We start from the raw sequence: 19,618 nt of genomic DNA, 5'->3' as shown, positions 1-19,618 counted from the left end.
GATGTCGCAAGAAGACAAGCAGTTCATGCAGTCAGTGAACAAAACGACAACTTTCAAGAATGGCCACTACAGTATTGGGTTGCCGCTCAAGAACGACAAGCTGCCAATGCCCAACAACCGAAGTATGGCGGAACAGCGCATGGCTAGTTTATACAGGAAGTTCAAGAAGGACCCTTGGTTCTATGAAGACTACAAGGGCTTCATGGACAACGTTGTTGAAAAAGGCTATGCCGTCAGAGTTCCAGCTGACCAGCTGAACCGCGCAGACGCCAGAGTGTTCTACATACCACACCACGGGGTGTATCACCCCAAGAAAAGAAAGATACGAGTGGTCTTTGATTGCGCAGCCTCTTATCAAGAACAGTCCCTAAATAGTAGGCTACTACAAGGACCTGACATGACCAACACACTAGTTGGTGTCCTCCTGAGATTTCGCGAGGAGCCGGTGGCGATGATGGCCGACATTGAGTCGATGTTTTATCAGGTGAGGGTACCTGACCACGACGCAGACCTCCAACGCTTCCTTTGGTGGCCTGATGGCAAGTTGAACAAGCCCATGGAAGAGTTCAGAATGACGGTGCACCTCTTTGGTGCCACCTCCTCACCAAGCATCGCATCGTACGCATTGAAGAGAACCGCAGAAGATCACAAAGACACTGCGCCCCCAGAAGCCGTTCAAACAGTCCTATACAATTTCTATGTAGATGACTGCTTAAAGAGCGTGGCTACAGAAGATGATGCAGTAGCCTTGGCTAAGGATCTCCGCACCTTGTGTGCCAGCGGGGGATTCACCAAAATGGACGAGCCATAGCAGAAAGGTGCTCATGTCCATTCCCGAAGAACACAGAGCGAAAGAAATGACGAATCTGGATCTCAGCTCTGAAGCCTTACCTGTCGAGAGAGCGCTTGGCATACAATGGGATACAGAAACGGACTCTTTCACATACAGCATCAATTTGCCAGACAAGCCAATGACAAGAAGGGGAATTTTGGCCGTCGTCAACTCCATTTACGACCCCCTCGGCCTACTGGCACCAGTCATCCTGCCTGCTAAACTCCTACTGAAAGAACTTTGTAAAGAGCAACATGGATGGGATGAAAACATTGGTAAAAAACATGCAGAGGATTGGAAAGGATGGACGGAAGACGTCACTCACCTCTCCAACTTCCAAGTGAACAGGTGCTTGAAACCTGCCGACTTTGGGCGCACTGCTTCAGCTCAGTTGCATCATTTCTCGGATGCCTCAGAGTACGCCTATGGCACCGCAACTTACCTGTTGCTGGAGAATGAACAAGGCAAGAAACATTGTTCCCTAGTGATGGGCAAGTCAAGAGTGGCCTCACTCAAACAGGTCACGATCCCCAGACTAGAGCTGACAGCGGCAGTCGTCGCTGTGAAGATCGACAAGATGCTACGCCAAGAGCTCCAGGTTCCGCTACAACCATCTATCTTCTGGACTGATAGCACCACAGTGCTCAGGTACATAGACAATGACACAGCACGCTTCAAGACCTTCGTGGCAAACAGAATCAACGTGATCCGAGAAGCCACCACGCCTTCCCAATGGAAGTATGTACGAACAACAGAGAACCCAGCGGATCTATCCAGCAGGGGCCTGAAGGCCAAGAACTTGTCACAGTCAAGATCATGGATCGAAGGACCAAGTTTCCTGCTGAACAAAGAGTGTGACTGGCCAGAGCAACCCATGCAAAGGAAGGAAAGCCTTCAAGACGACCCTGAGGTCAAGAACATGGTGACAATTAATACAATTAAAGTTGAAGAGGACGAAGAACCACTGAGCAAGCTAATCAACTACTACTCAGAGTGGCAGAAACTAAAAAGAGCTGTGGCGTGGATTCTGAAACTAAAGATAACTCTGCAACAACTGAAAGAGGAAAGAAAAAGGTCATCCACAACAATCAACCAAACAGAAAAGAGCCCTGAAAAGCAAAGGTCAAAGTTGGAACAACACCTAAAGAAATACAGAACAACAATGGGAAAGAAACCACTTACCTTGGATGATCTGGTCGCAGCAGAGTCAGAAATAATCCAGTCCAGCCAAAGACAACAGTTCAGTGAAGAACTCCGTGCACTGCAGAAGGGAGAGCAAGTTAGTCGTAGCAGTCCGTTGTTCAGACTAGACCCTATACTTCAAGACAACGTTCTGAGGGTCGGCGGAAGACTCAACAAGTCAGCTATGCCAGAGACCGCCAAGCGCCCAGCAATCGTATCTAAGCACAGTAGAGTTGCTACTCTGATTTTGATGGACATCCACCAAAGCACAGGACACGCCGGACGCAATTATGTCTTGGCGCAGTTAAGGCGCAATTACTGGATTCCGCAAGCCAACTCTGCAACCAGAAAGCTACTCAACAAGTGTGTTGTGTGTCGCAGGATCACTGGAAAGGTAGGGGAGCAGAAGATGGCAAACCTACCCGAAGACCGCCTACTGCCCGATAAACCCCCGTTTACGAACACCGGCGTCGACTTTTTCGGGCCCTTTGATGTCAAACGGGGCCGGGGAACAGTCAAGAGATACGGCGTGTTGTTCACGTGCCTCACTTTGAGAGCCGTACATATCGAGGTCGCAGACAGCCTTGACACAGACTCCTGCATCAATGCAATTCGGCGATTTATATGCCGCAGAGGTCAAGTCACAATCATGCGTTCCGATAATGGTACGAACTTCGTGGCCGCTGAAAGAGAGTTGAGAGAAGCAACTCAGCAATTAGACAATAACAAGATCGCAAGAGCCTTCCAACCGAAAGGTATAAAGTGGATATTCAACAGCCCAGCAGCCTCCCACCAAGGCGGAGTTTGGGAGAGGCAAATTCGTACAGTCCGAAGAATTCTCAGCTCCAATGTGCGAGGTCGAGAGCATCATCAATGGAAGACCGCTCACCACCATCTCAGACGATGCGAATGACCTCGAGCCCCTGACACCTAATCACTTGCTGTTGTTGAAGTCCCAACCTAACATGCCCCCTGGCGTCTTCAGCAAAGACGACATGCACACAAGAAAAAGGTGGAAACAAGTTCAGTACTTGTCGGATTTGTTTTGGGCTAGATGGACTCGCGAGTACCTACCACTTCTCCAAGAGCGTCAGAAATGGTCGACGCCAAGAAGAAACTTTGCAACAGGGGATGTCGTTCTCCTGGTGGATAGCACTTCTCCGCGCAACTCCTGGCTCCTTGGAAGAGTTGTTGAAACACTTCCTGATGCAACCGGGATGGTGCGAAGAGTCAAGATAAAGACCAAGACCAACATACTGGAGAGACCAGTAAACAAACTGTGCCTGTTAGAAGAAGCAGCCTGAGAAGAGAGGACTTAGTTAGAACCCCCCCCCCAAGAGACTTTTTAGTTTGTCAGTGGATACTATACTACCTTGAAATCTTAGTTTATAAGTTAGTAATTGCTTAGCCTTTCTGTCTAACCAATTAGGGGCCGGGTAATGTAGGGACCAAATGAGAATTGGCTTATTCATTTGGGACCTGCCTTATCAATAGTTCATATGTAAGGTTATTTAAATGTTGACATATTTACAGTTTATGTACATTCAATATATTTCATATTGGATATATTTCATGGATAATAATTTAGTTAAAAAGGGACTTTCATGGTTATTTCTTATTTACATATATTTAGAATTCATTAGTTCAAAAGGTTAATGAGACACAGACAGACAATGTGTGATAAAAACGTTTTATTTAGAACTGCTCCAGACTGGTCACGTGACCTACTTAGTTTGATACGCAGCGTAAGCTGGTGTGGGCGGAGAGATGAAGCCAGCTCAGCATAGAAGCGAGACAGTTTTTGACCGTGCGACCTGACTCTTATGTACAACTTTCTGTTATTAAAGTTGTAAACTACAAGTTGTTGTCCTGTCGTTCGCGTTCAAGACTCATCGTTACTCTGGCTTCAAGGTGTTTTGTTTTTAGAAGATGTTTTTTGAGAATACACCTATACCATTGTACACCATCCCCTTTTCTTTCAACAACAGTCTGTAAACAGGGAAGGGAAGAGACCAGTTGCTGCAGTTTTGGGAGAGGATTGTTGTCCCATTCTTGTCTGATGCAGGATTTCAGCTACTCATTAGACCTTGGTGTTTTTTGCTGCATTTTTCCTTGTATGATGCTTCAAATGTTTTTGTTTTCTTGGCGAAGGGTCTGGACTGCAGGCAGGTCAGTTCAGCACCTGGACTCTTCCACTGTGAAGCCACGCTTTCGTCATGTGTATAGTATGTGGTTTAGCATTGTCTTACGTAAATATACAAGGCCTTCCTGAAAGGACATAGTCTGGATGGGAGCATATGTTGCTGTAGGATCTCTGTATACTTTTCAAAATTGATACCTTTCCAGATGTAAGCTGGAAAGGTATTATCAATCTTGATTTCAAATTTTTGATTAATCTGACCACAGAACAGTTTTCCAATTTGCCTCAGATTGTTTTAAATGAGGTTTTGGTCCGGAGAAGACGAGGCTAGCTGGTGTTCACATATGACTTCTTACGGAGTTTTATGTTGAGGAGCATTTTTCTGATTTTTTCTTTTTTTTTCTGCAGATTAGTGAACCAATTAACCAAATAAGTTACAAAATGCTCCTCTAGTTGTTTTTCATTAGTACTAATTACTTTCCCAGACATTTTGTTGCTCTGTTCCTACATTTGTGAGATGTGTTGCTGCCATTCAGGTTTTCAGAAAAAGCTTGTATTTTTCATGAAATGGTTGAATGCTTGCCATTCAAAATCTGATGTGAATAAAATGTGGATTTATAAGATTAGCAAACAGCTGCACACTGTTCTTATTTAATTAAACACAACACCCCAACTTTTCTGGAAGTGGGGTTATAAAACATAAACTGAAAAATGTTCTGATTTCATGATTAATTGAAATAAAAGTTGAAAGTATGTTCAAAGAGAACTTTGTGAGTGTGTGTGTGTTGTTTGTACCTGGATGGTGATACTTCTGTTGACCCGGGACACACTGATGCTGTGGGGTTGCCCGTTGGCCAGGTTACGCTGGTCCACATCTATAGAAAACGGCTCCTTCAGACCTCCAAGATTATACAGCACCAGCAATGAACCTAAACACAGAAGTCCTATTTAAGCTCCCCACCTTGTAAGCAATGTTCTGTGTAGTGACAGTAGTCATTTAAAGTGCACGTGGTGAGAAATTTTCTGTGGTACTTTTGCAGCTCCAAGGGTCATTTTCAAGTGACCTTTCAGATGCAAGCATGATAAGAATCTCACCATTGTGCCTTAAAACCACAGCCAGGTAGTCCTGAGTCTCAGAGCTGACGTACATCAGAATAGCTGGAGCGTTGGATGTGCTGAAACTGAAGGCCACTTGCTCTTTAGTTAGATTCATTTCCTGTGGTGTGAGCTGGTGTGTCAGGGTCTTTGAGTCTCTGCTGGCTCCTGCAACTGCTTCAGGCTTCAAGTTGTACTTGACCAACGTTCCTGCCTCAAAGAAACCTCCAACATCTGGAAGAAAAAGATCAAACTGGTCAAATATTTTTAAGACACAGTTTTTGAGTCAATAGAACCAAAGCTTTAAAAACACGATCTTCAGTCATAGTTTAACCACTAAAATCCTAACTAAATCCCTAACTAATCCTAACTAAATCCTTTTAAACATTAACTATAAAATTCAAACACATAAAAACCTTAACTAATGCTTCCAATGTGAAAGCATGGAATTAGAGGATTTGATTAAGTCTGGCAAGTTAAGCAATCTAATATCACCTTCAATCGATGTCTTTTATGATAAGCCCAAACTGAACACCAGCAGCTTCAAAGTGAATAGGAAGTGAGAACAATCATGGAACACAGTGAAAATCACAGTAGGTTGTCGATGAAGGTCGATGAAACATAACCACTCCAGTGGTAATGCTGGTGTTATTTGTCTCTGGCTCTGTGAGCTGTGGAGACCGAACAAAGATAATGCTTTTGCACAAAGAAGACAGAAATATATTTTCTGCCACAGATAGAAATGACTTAAAAACAGAGTATTGACAAAATAATCTGAAATGAAACCTGGAACTCCCACTGCAGGAGCTTAAATCATCCTACAGTTGAAGTCTTGAAAGCAGCAACAGACTTAATTTCACCTCCCCCCAAAAGTCCGCCCACCTTTGGTGCAGAACGACCCGTCGTACGCCGTGTTCGTGCAGTCACACAAGTATCCGTTGTATTTCTCCACACACTTCCCTCCATTCCTGCAGTACATCCCAAAGCTGGTACAGTGACCTTGACATCCAGGTTTGACTCCAGGCGTCACCTCGGCTCTCTCCTCCAGGTCCAGGGTGATGCCGTTCATTCGAAGGGCTCGGATACATCCCAGGAAGCCCCTCTGCCCCCCTGCGGCACCTGAGGAGGAGAAGGAAGACAATCAGGACAGAGGAAGGATATATAAAGCATCAGAAGATAGAAAAAGGATATCAATAAAAAGAAAAATGGAAAACAAACAGGAGTCAGGGTCACAGACGGCTGTTTCAATCTTACAAATGTTAATATCCAGATGCCTGGGGAAGCCACTGATGTCACGTTAATCGTTCTAACTGTGACACCGCTCTTCAAACAATCTCCAACTTGTTTGATTTCTTTGCTAATTAAAACCTCCTAATGAACACTGTGTTAATGAACATCTCACAAGCAGATGCCACACAAACAGCACACCTGACCAGAGTGAGTCGATACAGGCATTACTGCTCAGCCTTAGGGGGTCGATAGATGTTCTCCTAAAGTGCTGTCATCGTCATTCTGGCTGTGCATCATTACTGTCCAACTAACCATTAACTGGGACAGAGGAGAGGTGTTAAAGAGATTAATATGAGCCTAAATGACTTGGAAATAAGCATAATCATAAACATAGAGGACAGTTACACTATGGGGGAAAACAGTGTGCACTAGTGAGTATAGGACACACTTACGCATAAAATCATTCACCAGAGTCGAAGGGACCGTTTAGAATTTAAACTTCATGACTGAATTCTCAGAATTCCATAGAAAAGTGCATTCAAAGAGACTTATAACAATGACTTAAACACTTATGCAGTATCTGCATACAGAATGCAGGTGCTTTTGCACTTTCCCTTTTCTAATCCAACAGCTGATTAGACTTTTAGTACACCTGGTCATTAATCCATTTTGTAGCACTGATTAGCTGGAGGTTCCTGCCACCTGCTTTCACAAGTCTAAATCAGTGTCTGATTAATGAGAATGGAGGAAAATGTGCATGTTAGAGCTTATTTTGGACCTGAAGGCTGCAATTATCATCAACAAATGTCTGCATACATTAGATATGATCCCTACACTTCACGAAATGTGTTTTTTTTTTCCCCACAAATTGACCCACGGGGGCGATCAGTGTTAGATGTTACATGGTTCTGCAGACATCCTACAACACATCTAGCTTGATTAGCCAGCCAAGAATGTGAGTGGTCTTGCATTGAGCTAGGAGGCTAGCTGCACCTCTTTAACAGCTTTTCTCCCTCATTTTAGAAACATTTTTAAAAATGCTTTTTATGGACTGTGGTATACTAAAAAACAGATTAACTTTATGGAGTAAGGAACCTGGCATGCTTTATGAGGTATGTGCACCTGGCGTGCTTTTTTCTCATACAGGATGAGAAAATCCCCTGCCTCAGGTATTCCTACCATCGCATTTACTAAGTTATGTGAAGTCATGTCTCTCTCCTGTTTATGAGGCGTCTCTGTTATGAAGTTGCTACTGAAACATTTCCACTTCCTGATGTTGCTCTTCGAGATAAAAGTCTTCAATGATGATAAGCATTGGCAACTTTTACTGTGACAGACTTTGCAGGAAAAGAACATGTCTAACATCCGATTCTTTAGTGAACTTTAGCATCGTGACGCTAACAGACAGCAAAGATTAAACTGATGCTGCTTTGAGAGAGACAAAGCCACAATCTGCTTCTTTTAATCATCCAGGAGTAGTGTTGGACCACACATGCCAGAGACCAGACTCCACCGAGACCAAGACATGCCAGAGACCAGAGTGCACCGAGAAAAACATGCCAAGACCAGGGTGTACCAAGACCATAACATGCCAGAGACCAGAGTGCACCGAGAAAAACATGCCAAGACCAGGGTGTACCAAGACCATAACATGCCAGAGACCAGAGTGCACCGAGAAAAACATGCCGAGACCAGGGTGTACCGAGACCATAACATGCCAGAGACCAGAGTGCAAATTTACTGTTTTCTGGCACAAATCTCTCTGTTATGATGCGTTTAATGACCTGTAGGCCTGTGTAAAATTTACCTCACAGTGAACAACAGCACATAGCTGACTTATCTTTCAAGGAAGGCAGTGAAATCAACAAATAACAGACTGTTTCAGAGAAACGGCTTGGTTAGACTTAGACTTAGACTTTATTTGTCATCCAGATTTACACCAAACAGTGCACTTCAGAACAAAATTTTGTTGCTTTGGCTTCAGATAGTGCAAAGTTAAAAACAACAGCAATGTATATAATAAAAAAGCGGTTTCCTGGTGAAACGATGTGAGTCTATTGTGTTATTTGCCATTGAATCTCCAATCCTATCGTGAGCCAGTGCAGCTGCAGCCAACAATGGTGTCACCATCTTGGATCAGTCTGAAGTCTAAGACATTGGCAAACAACAGCCTGTTTTAGATAAATGGCTTTGTTAGTCTATATCATTGTAACGTTAGGGGGGCGGGGTAGTTTCCATAGCATCCAGTGACGTCATGGGCTGTCGTTAAACCTAGCTATGAAAGAGTTGAATAACTTTCTAATGGTCTAGATCCAAAATTCAGTCACATATAGAAGTCAGTATTTTCACATGTTTACAGCAACCTTACTCCAAAGTTCTTGTTGAGACACAAAGTTTGGATTGTGCTTTATAGCGACTTTTAAAGGAAATCTAGCAATGCTTCAACTCAACTGTGTTCTTTAAATAGTTGAAATGCACTGTTAAGAGAAGTTTTGGGTTCTATCATTATCACTAACAGAGATATTTTCATTGTATAGTAAAGGTTACCTACTGTCTTGGCAGGTGAGTGAGGCTGGCTTTCCTGTTTCATGTCCAAGCATGCAGTGAGTGGCAACAAGCAAAGGTTCATCCATGAAGACAAAGCAGAAAAAGACAGAAAGTTCTAGCAATGATCAAGAAAACATGCAAAATTATAAAAAGTGAGAAGGTGAGCACTGATCATGGGAGAAATAAAAAAACAGATGATGAAAGTAAATAAGTAAAATGAGACTAGAGTGATGGTTTTGTGGATGTATGGAGTGAGATGCAGAGCTAAAAGTTAACAGTGTGAGGTAAATGACAGCAGGCTGATGGTACAACATTAAGTCTCAGAGCCATTAGAGCAAATGAGCCACTGTGCAGTAAACACTAAAGCAATCAATGATGATGAGGAGCATATTGATTGGGAAAGGGAGGAGGAGACAATACAGAGACGGATATCAGAACAAGTTGCAGCCAAATGAAGATCCCTGTTGTTCCCCCTGCTGAGTTTATGTGAAATCCTACAAACAGATCATTCAAATCATCATCAGAATTCTTGTGAGGAATGTCTATTTCTACCTCCACGGCTAAATCAATAACAGAGATAGAGTTTGAAGGAAGATGCTTTGAGTTCAGACAAAATCTTGTGAGGTCTCTGCAAACTCTTTGGATCAAACACACTGTCCTATCTCACTGTCAGGGGACAAATTTAAACCACCTTACTTCACTCTCACATGTGGTTTACTTCATGTAAGTCAAACTGTTTGTCCCCAGAATACAGGATGAGAAAAGGATTAGAGATCATAAGAAGTCGCTACCACCTCACACAAAAGTTGGCCCTCTTTATCTTCCACTATCTGCTGTGTTTTGAGATTTCTGTCACATCCAGCCTCCCCTTCCTGCCTCCATTTGACCATAAAGCCAGGATTTATGCATGCAAATGAGGTGACTGCCTGACTCACTATCGGGAAGCCATTATGTTCCCTCTTTCATAGCCCTGGGTCGCACAATGATGCCCCTCTCTCGCCCCTTTTCCATTCCACTAAATGACAGCACAAATACACCCAGAGGCAAATTGGAACATGATAAGGTGGGGATGTTTCTGCAGAGTTTGAATCAGCAAAAGTGATGAGAGGATGAAATTATTTTATAAATGGGGATCAGGGAGGGGTATGCTATCACATCAGGATGTCTGATTGGAATTTAGAACAATCTCCTTTTCCTATTAGACAGTAGGAACTCTAAGATCTGCCTCAGCACTTTTCTTTCTATCCACAAATCCCTGAAACTATTTCAGCAGCAGAGTTTGGTTTGGGGAGCTCTGACTGCTCAGCACAATAGGAAGAAAAGGACAGAGACAAAAAGGCAAAGGGGGAGAAGTGGACAGATCTTTAGCAAGTAGAACTTCTGCAATTCTGTGGAGAGAAGACAATAAAAGCAGGACAAATCCTTCATCTTAAATTTAATTTAAGTTTAATTGGTTTGATAATAAGTGCTTAATAGCTGATGATGACTTGCTAGACTTTAACTTTATTAAAACTCTGACCACTTAAGAGTTTCCGACATGTGTGCATGCTCTCATTTGTATGGACTGTGAATTTGGCAAAATGGCTGCGTGTTCTGGATTATCAATAAACGGATACATAAAAGCTTTCGCTAGATGAAGCAACTATGATGCCTATGAAAAGTTTGCACCCCCTTTGGATGTGTCATCCTTTTAAATCAATCATAAGCAATATAATTTGGCTATTTTTTATTTAAAAAGAAAACAAAAACAAATTCAAAAACATAACTATTTAATGTCAAAGTGAAAACAGATTTTTACAAAGAAATGTCAATTGATAAAAGTAATTATCTTACAATAACATCTGTGTCTGGAAGGTCCAGTCACTGGTTAATCAGTATTCCTCGTTACCATTACACCATGCAGACAAAAGAACAATTTAGACAACTCAGACAAAAGGTTGTTGAAAAGTCTAAGTCAAGGGATGGATACAAAAAATGTCCAAGGCTCTTAACGGCCCCCAGAGTTCAATTAAATCAATTATCAAGAAATAGAATGAATAAAGCACCTGAGGGACAACTCTGGACATCATGGAGACACTAAGTTTGGTGGACACCAAACACTGACATCCCCACAAACACACCATCCCTACTGTGAAGCACGGTGGTGGCAGCATCATGCTGTGGGGATGCTTCTCAGCAGCTGGCCCTGGATTGTAAAGGTAGGGGGTAAAATGGATATGGCAAAATATAAATATAATAAAAAATATTATTATCCAGATAGACAATGACCCAAAGCATACAGTGAAAGCTACACAGAAATGGCCGAGTCAAAGCCCAGACCTCAATCCAATGGAGAATTTGTGGCTGGACTTGTAAAGGGCTGTTCACAGCTGATCCCTGTGCAACCTGACAGAGCTTAAGCAGTTTTATAAAGAAAATCGGAGTAAAATTGCAGATACCAGATGTGCAAGTCTGACTGAGACCTAACCACTCAGAAATTTGTAGAAATCTGTTTTCACTTTGGCATTAGAGATTTTATCATATTTGTTTGTTTAAAAAAAAGCAAAAAAAGAAGTTTTACTGTATTAACTTCAGAGGCAATCAAACATCCTCGTAATAGCCATAATAAAAGTGTTACAGAGGCGAGGCAGGATCAGTGGAGCAAGCTGGGCAGAGCAGTGCTTGTCGTTTGTGTGGAGGTTTAAATGCTCTCTAACGTTTCTGCAACACAGTAACACAATGCAAACAGAGACATACTCATATATTAAGCTGCTGTGGAGCACAATAGCACAGAGATATATTATTGCACTACTGTAGAAATGCAATGTGGAAAGGCTTTGTGTTTGTCTTACCCACATAGAGCTGGCTGAACAGCTCTAGTCGTGTGTGTCCCTGTGCAGGAGCGAGCTGAGACGCCCGATATGTTTGATCGAGCTGGAGGACCGCCTCTTTGACGTTTCGCTCAGCCATCACACGGTGCCACTGGTCATCATTGAGGGGTGTGGCCGAATTGATGGTTAGCTCAACAGGTCCATTTCCAACATCAAAGGAGAAGGAGATGACATTTGTGGCTGGAGGGGGAGGATAAGAAAATAAATAAATAGAAGTCATTCAATATGCAAATCAAAATAGGACACTTTTTAGACCCCATTAATCATACTGTTATGTCATAGTCTACTCTGCAGGTCATTATACATTCATTTCCTCATAATAATGGCTCATTTGTTTCGAATTCACTCATTTGCCTTGTATAGATTTCAGCTGTACAATACATGACTGCTTATTGGACAGAACAGGTAAGTTTTATGCACATATTGAAGTTTTAAGAGGTTTCCACAATTTGGTTGGAGAGGTGAAAACAAGGAGTGAGAGAACAAAAGGAGAAATAGTTGAAGATTAAAGAGAAACATGAAGTCTAAACGGGGAAATTATGTATGTTTGGGACAACCTATATCAGCAGAGACAGTTGGTGCTAGTAGTCTCACAGTTAGTGAAATGGGGATCAGCTGAGTGCAGTGAATGTGTCTCAGTGATTGTAGTATAAAGACACCTGCGTCTGGAAGGTCCAGTCACTGTATTCCTGGCAACCATTACACCATGAAGACAAAAGAACACTTTAAGCAACTCATTGATTGATCCAAAAACTGTCAAAGGCTCTGAACATCCCCCAGAGTTCAGTTAAATCCATCATCAAGAAATGAAGGAATATGCCACATGTGTAAATCTGCCTAGATCAGGCCGTCCTCACAAACTGAGTGAGCGTGCAAGAAGGTGACTAGAGAGAGGCCGCCAAGACACCTATGACTACTCTAAAGGAGTTCCGAGCTTCAGCATCTGAGATGGGAGAGACTCTGCAGACAACAGTTGGCCAGGTTCTTCACCAGTCAAAGCTTTATGGTAGAGAGATAAGAGAAAACTACTGTTGGAGAAACCTCAGATTCAATCTGGACTAGAGTTCACCAAATGGCATGTGGGGGACTCCATGGTCAAGTGTAGGAAAGATTTTTGATCAACACTTTTAATCAGTTAAACATTTTCTTTTTATGTGTTTTTATGTGACTTGGTCAACAAAATCTGTAAGGGAGTTTTTTTTTTTTCTTGGAATTTGGCAGGAATATTGTAACTATAACAGAGTTATTTCTGCAGCTCAAAACACTATCTACAGTTGTCAAAGTCCCATGAATGACTGTGAAACTGTATATCCAGGGTGCAGCAGTGAGCTACAGTCATAGAGGTGACAAATATCCACTTCAAGTTCTAGTTGTTACTGCTTGATTATGGCTTCATATTAAAATAGATTATTTTAGGTTGTGGTCAGTGGGAAAGTTAATTTCATTGTTTTATTCGATTTCAATCAATATGTCCAGTCTTTTCTTTTCTTTTTAATATTTATTCATAGGGGTATTATGTCTTTAAGTATAAAGGGCAATGGATAAAGCATGGACATGCTGTGAGCAATGAGGCAGGGAATGATGATAGGAAAAGATCTTTTTGGAACTGCCTTTTGCATTGAGTTGTGAGTCGTGGGTCTTATCTCTGGTTTTGTTCATGACACCACCTGCTTCCAGGGCAACAGCATCTGTACAGGTCAGATCTTCTGCTTGAGCTCAACTCCAGCTTGATGTGGCCCTCAGGCCATGAACGGGTCAAGACAGGAGCCCCACCCAATGTCCTTTGATACCCCTCAAGCCTGACCAAGGCCAGTTTAGGCTTGAGGGGAATCAAAGACCAATATGGCAGCATGACATGTGACCATAGATTTATGAATTTTTGTCTAATTTTTTTATTTTGCTTTTTTTTCTCTTCAGAACAACTGAAGGAAAAATGAACGGTTAGGAGACCTGCTACCAGATCCGTTGGTTATGTTTCCTGAATCGTAGCATGCTTTACTCCACAAGCACACAGAGATACAGAGGGGTGAATGAGGAGGACAGAGTGCAGTGCACTTTTACACACAGGTGGAGAAAAGAGAAGCAAATACCTCAATTGAACATCCATTCTAATGCATCTTAGTTTACCACTAAAGCTGTCTCTCGACAGACTGATGACCTCCAAAAAATTCCAAACGTTTAGTGCACAGTGGTGTTTACGCGTCAACTCCTCATCCTCACTGTTCCTTTTAACATAAACACATCTGTAACACACGCTTCCATGTTTTGCTCATTTTGATCTAATCTGGACAGATTGTAGTCATTAAAACAACTTAGAAATGTTGTTTTAACCCTTAAAGTTAAAAGCCAATGTATTCAAAGAACAAATGTGGGGTTTACACTGGGCTTAAGCCTAAGAACTGTCAGCAGGACCGGGCTGGGCTTGGAGAGAACTTACACAGGCTCAGGTAGGTTCAGGCTTATGTTCTTTGGCCTGATCTAAACTCTAGTAGGCTACTCGTGCCCCCATTTTTCTACTTTTCATATGGCTTTTGAACAAATATTTGGTTGATGTTACTTTTTCCATTCTTCTAACTGTTGTGTTCCTACAGCTCACATATAATCCCTACTTCTTTTCTATCTGTTCATTCCTTTTGCTCAAATGCTTGCTTATTTTATTCATCTTCCCTTGAGTCTCTTTTCTCCTACTTTTTGCAATCTCTTTATTGCCTCTTTATTTACTGCTTTCTTTCAGACTTCCACTTAAACATCTCCTATCAGTCTTATCAGCTCTCCAATCCTCCCTTCCATTATTCCTTTCTTCTACTTTACTTTCATGGCAGACTTTGTTATTAAAACTCTGATGAGCTGTAAAAGACACCAGAAATCATCTTGGTAAAACCTTGACTGTTGTATGCATTAGTGCTAATAATGCATGCATGCATAGTAAAACACTGAGTAAAAGTCCTCCGACAGGCTTTAGTGCACTGATTAAATGACGCCTGTATGCAAAGAGCAGGTCTGCAGGGCATGGAGGACACCACATCAGTCGTTTTCAATGTTGAAAGAAAGCCAAGCATTTATCAGAATGCATAAATAGAAACAAAAGCTATTGCAGCTTGTGAATGTGTGCATTACTTTCTTTGTGTATTGTTTAAGCAGCACTATAAAGCCAGATGGATGCCCTCCAACTTCCTTTTTTCCAGAGGTAGAAATGAAAACTAAAGTGCCTCAGAGCTAGCCTCATCTATTTGCACAGCAGTGATAGATGGTGTTAGTGCTAATGTATGTGCATGTACTTGCTTGTCAGCTTAGGGAAAACCTTGAGGACATTTCTATTTTTTTCCCCATGTTTTTTTCTATCGATCTTTGATATGAGGGCTAAAAGAGCCAAGTTCTAAATGAGGCCTCAGTGCAACCTAACAAGGATAAATAGTGCAGGCGATTGTGTATTCTGTTGTGCTTATATGGATGATGGCATGGTGTTATCTCTTTTGTCTCTTCTCCGTTTTCTAACGTGAACTCTGTCGTCTGTCTCATTTTCTGTGTTGGCCTTGAGCTCTGCATCTTTTTCTCCTCACTCTGCTGGATCAGTCTGGCCTCATTATGAAGGGAAACCTGCCATTGAACCAGACCTGCTGCTGTCCACAGAAACACAACATTCAAAGCTTCTAATGTTACAGAAGCTATAGAACATCACCCTTATATACACATTATTTACCAGCAAACAACCTGCAAAATAACAAAAAAACTAGAAAAGCACTCAGAGAGCGCAGACCTCCACCATCAGTCTTATCTCCTAATAGTGAAGAGTCCTTTAAAAACATTCCTGGATCTAGACAGTGATCCGGATCACTCCCAAAATCTAATTCACCTATTACTCCCTCCCCGGTGGGGTGGAGACATGGTGAAGCAAAGCGTTGGCTTCGCTACGTCTGGACTGTCATGGCGGAAGCACCCATGGTCTCACCGGACAACTGAAAGTCATGGCAGAGGGTGAATATTCCTCTATTCCTCCCAGCATTGTAAGTATTCTCGCTACAATTCGCTGTCTTTCTCTCTGTTACGCTCCAACTTGTCTCCTCGACCGGGCATGCATCTTTCAAACTCTATAAACTCCAAAATTTGAATAGAAACACACCAAAAACATGCTGCTGGGACTGAAGTAACTCATGTCTGCCATCTCCTGGTGTAAAGTGGTAAGAGCTCAGACCTCGGCCATTAGCCCTATCTCCCAATAGTAAAGAATCCTTTGAAAAATTCCTGGATCCAGACGGTGATCCGGATCAGTCCCAAAATCTAATCAGTTCTTCCTTAGGCCATTTCTGACATTTCCTGAAAATTTCATTAAAAGTCTGTCCATGAATTTTTGAGTTATGTTGCTAACAAACAAACAAACAAACAAACAAACCCACCCGACCACATAACCTCTTTGGCAGAGGTAAAAAGAACCCTGAGATTTCAAGATTTTGCTACTAATAACAATCACGTGTCAGCTTTGCGGATCATCTCCATCAGCCTGTCTGGGGCACCGCCAAACGCTACACTGTAAAACGCAACATCAATTTTTCAGAAACATTGAGTTGAATTAACTCAGTTTTTTTTTTTTTTTTTTTTTAACCTGTTCTTAATACTTATTATAAACTACTTACTTGTATTTCTTGGCCAAAACAGCTAAAGGGTTCAATTTATTTTAGTTTACTTGGTTGAAACAAATGAAGTTGTGTTTACTTAAAAATCCAAAACAGCTCATTTTTATGAGCTGAAAAATCTCATTTTAGTTTTAAGTGAACAGTACACAAACAATTTAAGTATTTTTGTTATTACTTAAATTATTTGAGTTGTGACAAATTTGCAGTTTTCCAAGAATGCCTTTGGGCACCAAACCTTTATGCACTCTATTTGCTGCTGCTGTCTTGGCCAGGACACTCTTGGAAAAGAGATTTTTAATCTCATAGAGGTTTTCTCCTGGTTAAATAAAGGTTAAATAAAATAAATTGATTAAATGCACCATGAGTGAAGTTGCTGTCTCGATTACATACATGCAATGTTAATGTTATTAATGTCTGTGAATGTTGGATGGCATAATGAAATTAATGAAATATCAACTATGGGTTCAGTGGGTCACCAACAGCCATTGCTGCAAATGGTGGCACTAGTTAGTCCACCTTAGGTGAAATGATAACTTTAAAAACACTTTGACAGAGTACTATTTGACGTTTTAAGGTAATCAGCTGACTATGATATTGTGAGTGCTGAACTTATCGGTGTTTACAGTGCATGAAAAATATCAATTATTGCACACTCAAAGTAGATGATTTAGCCTAAGTCCTGCAAACTTAAATCACATTTGAATTTCAGGTTTGAGCACTTAAAAATGATAGATTTGAAACTAGTAGTGAATACTTAAATGGTTCATTTAGAACAAGTACTGCACACTGAAAATAAACAAGTTCCTTAAACTCACAAAAGTCAAGTGTAGTTTACTTGTTATTTTTGAGGCAACGAGTTTCCATATTTTTAAATAAGCTCAACTAATTTTGTTTTACAGTGGATGAGCTGTGACTTTAAACAACTGTCTGAAGCTGTTGTAATGCATGACTCCTTGCTTTAAGCCCATGAGGATTTAAAGAAGTGTGCTATGTCATTAAACAAGGTCAAAGAAGTAGCTGAAAACATGATAGCTAAACACTCTCACTAGTACCTCTGCTAAAGCTCAACTAATTCAATCAAGAGCAGGCTACTTCTGACACGTTCTTCACGTGTTAGTTAGAAACATGTCTGTGATAACCTGACATGCCAGATGGATTTGTTTCACACATCCATCTGGTAAACCTTCCATAGACAGCGATTGGAAAAGGGCAGATCCTTTGAAAAAGAAAAACTCGGAGGGTGACTGAATGAACATTCTGTCTGTTACATCTTTACGGGCCAATCAGAGCAAAAAAACAAGTGACGTCGTAGCCCCAAACGAAGGTGCGCCTCTACCAACGGGTAAACTCCATAGAGGGCTGCATAACGTGAACCGTGGTGACTGTAGGCATGTCAATGCATGACTTTTGTTGTTTTTGAAAAGAAAACAACTCACTGCTGTTCTTTGTTCTTCTTTTAATGAAGAAATGCTGTCAAGTTCTGATAAAACTTGCGCTTTAGCAGCATCCATGCTAAGCTCTTCTGCAATAATTGCACTTGCCTCTTGTTGCTGCTTGCTTATGTCAAGACTCTGCCGCACCCAAAAGTACTGCCCCTCGACACTGATTGGTCCTGTCACTTTCTAACCGGGCCCAAACGGTTCAGACAGGAGTTTTCCTAGTTGGATTTGCCACTGAGAAACACAGAAACAGGCAAATCCATCTACTTTGCAAGGTTATGTCTGTGAGCATTTAGAGTTGGATTTTGTCAAAATCATGAGAACTTCTCTTTCCAGTGGTGTCTAACATGACCAGGTTTACTTCATATTTGCATTATTGATGAACATGAACTATAAAGGGTTAACCCCTCCAAGCTCCTAACAGCCAGAATAAGTTTGTCGACAGTATCCCATAAATTAACTGGTCTGTGTTCTCACAGCTGAGGCCCCTAACCCAGACATGCCAGTCTGTTTTAGCAGTGACTTGAGCACAGTGTTTGTATACCTGACTCAAATCAAGTGCAAGGAAAAGTTTGCCTTTCATGGCTGACTACCAGGTACATAATTCGATATCAACTTATTAAATCAAATCAACAATCAGAGTTGCATTGATGTCTGATTGAACTTAATGTCTAGATGGTGTTTTCTTAATTGGGTCCTTAATTTATCCTAAAAGCCAAGGTCCACAGGCAGAAAGAGAATTTCTCTTCAGTTTCCTTGCACAAATATGGTCATAGCCTTTAGGCAAGAGTATTGCTGAATTGCAGTTAAGGTCTCAAAACATGGGAAATGCATACTTCACTGTGCTCAGACCTTAACCTTAAAGCCAAGCGTAAAATGTTCTGAATACATGAGTGCTGCCTCTAAACTGAGTCCATGCCTCCTTCATTGGATTAAAATTCAAAGTGAAAGTGTCCACCTTAAACTCCTGAGTCCACTCTAATGTGTGTTTTAGACAAGGTCATATCTGTGTATATGTTAGTGTGTTTTTGCTTGGAGTTCCTGCATAGCACGGTGATGTTCTTCCAGCCTAATGCTTGTCATTTCATGGCCTGGGTGGACTGCAGCAGATACAGCTTTTGCACTGGCGAGCGGGCAGAGATTATGTGTGTGTGTTTGTGTGGACTTGAGGCTTTGTGTGATTGTGTGTCTGAATGTGAGCTGTGGGGCAAAATGCAAGATGATAGGGAGGGAGAGGAGAGAGAAAATCGATGTGGGGGCATTTTGAAAGCCTCAGGAAACACACAAACACCCATACGAATAAACACGGGGGCCATTCCTATTTCCTCTGGCCCGCTATGCAGCCTGGACAAACCAGATACTTAGTTTATCTCTATGTTTGTGGGCAAGTTTGGAAAAAACATCCTCCTTCAGCAAGCTTCTCACAGCACTTGAATGTGCAGCATAGTGTCAGCACATTGTTTTCAGTATGTAGGAGTAAGGTTGTGTATGTATAGATATGCATCTGTCTGACATTTTGCAAAGTACGTTTGGCTTTAAGAACTCAGAGAAAAAAAGTTTACACAACTTTCAGTCCCAAACCACCTGACTCAGAGTCAGTCAGTGTGCTGAGGTCCTTAACCCGGTATAAAATGATATAAAATCCTCAGTCA

The 19,618-nt window shown here is 41.7% G+C and overlaps 1 protein-coding gene across 1 annotated transcript in view; it reads right to left on the bottom strand.

Annotated features, from left to right (window-relative positions):
• The window catches only part of LOC121527275 (contactin-associated protein-like 2), a 230,438-nt gene that overhangs the window by 21,111 nt on the left and 189,709 nt on the right, over positions 1 to 19,618 (bottom strand). The window contains exons 19-22 of the mRNA XM_041814171.1: positions 11,858 to 12,076; positions 6,132 to 6,368; positions 5,250 to 5,483; positions 4,950 to 5,083 (exon numbers count right to left, since the gene is read on the bottom strand). Coding sequence (XP_041670105.1) covers positions 4,950 to 5,083; positions 5,250 to 5,483; positions 6,132 to 6,368; positions 11,858 to 12,076 — 824 coding nt within the window. The remainder of the gene's footprint in view (positions 1 to 4,949; positions 5,084 to 5,249; positions 5,484 to 6,131; positions 6,369 to 11,857; positions 12,077 to 19,618) is intronic.

Source organism: Cheilinus undulatus, linkage group 19 (genome assembly GCF_018320785.1).
Source record: "Cheilinus undulatus linkage group 19, ASM1832078v1, whole genome shotgun sequence".
Taxonomy (NCBI): Eukaryota; Metazoa; Chordata; class Actinopteri; order Labriformes; family Labridae; genus Cheilinus; species Cheilinus undulatus.
Note: the sequence above shows the minus strand (reverse complement) of the source record. Positions and strands in the feature narration are given on the sequence as shown.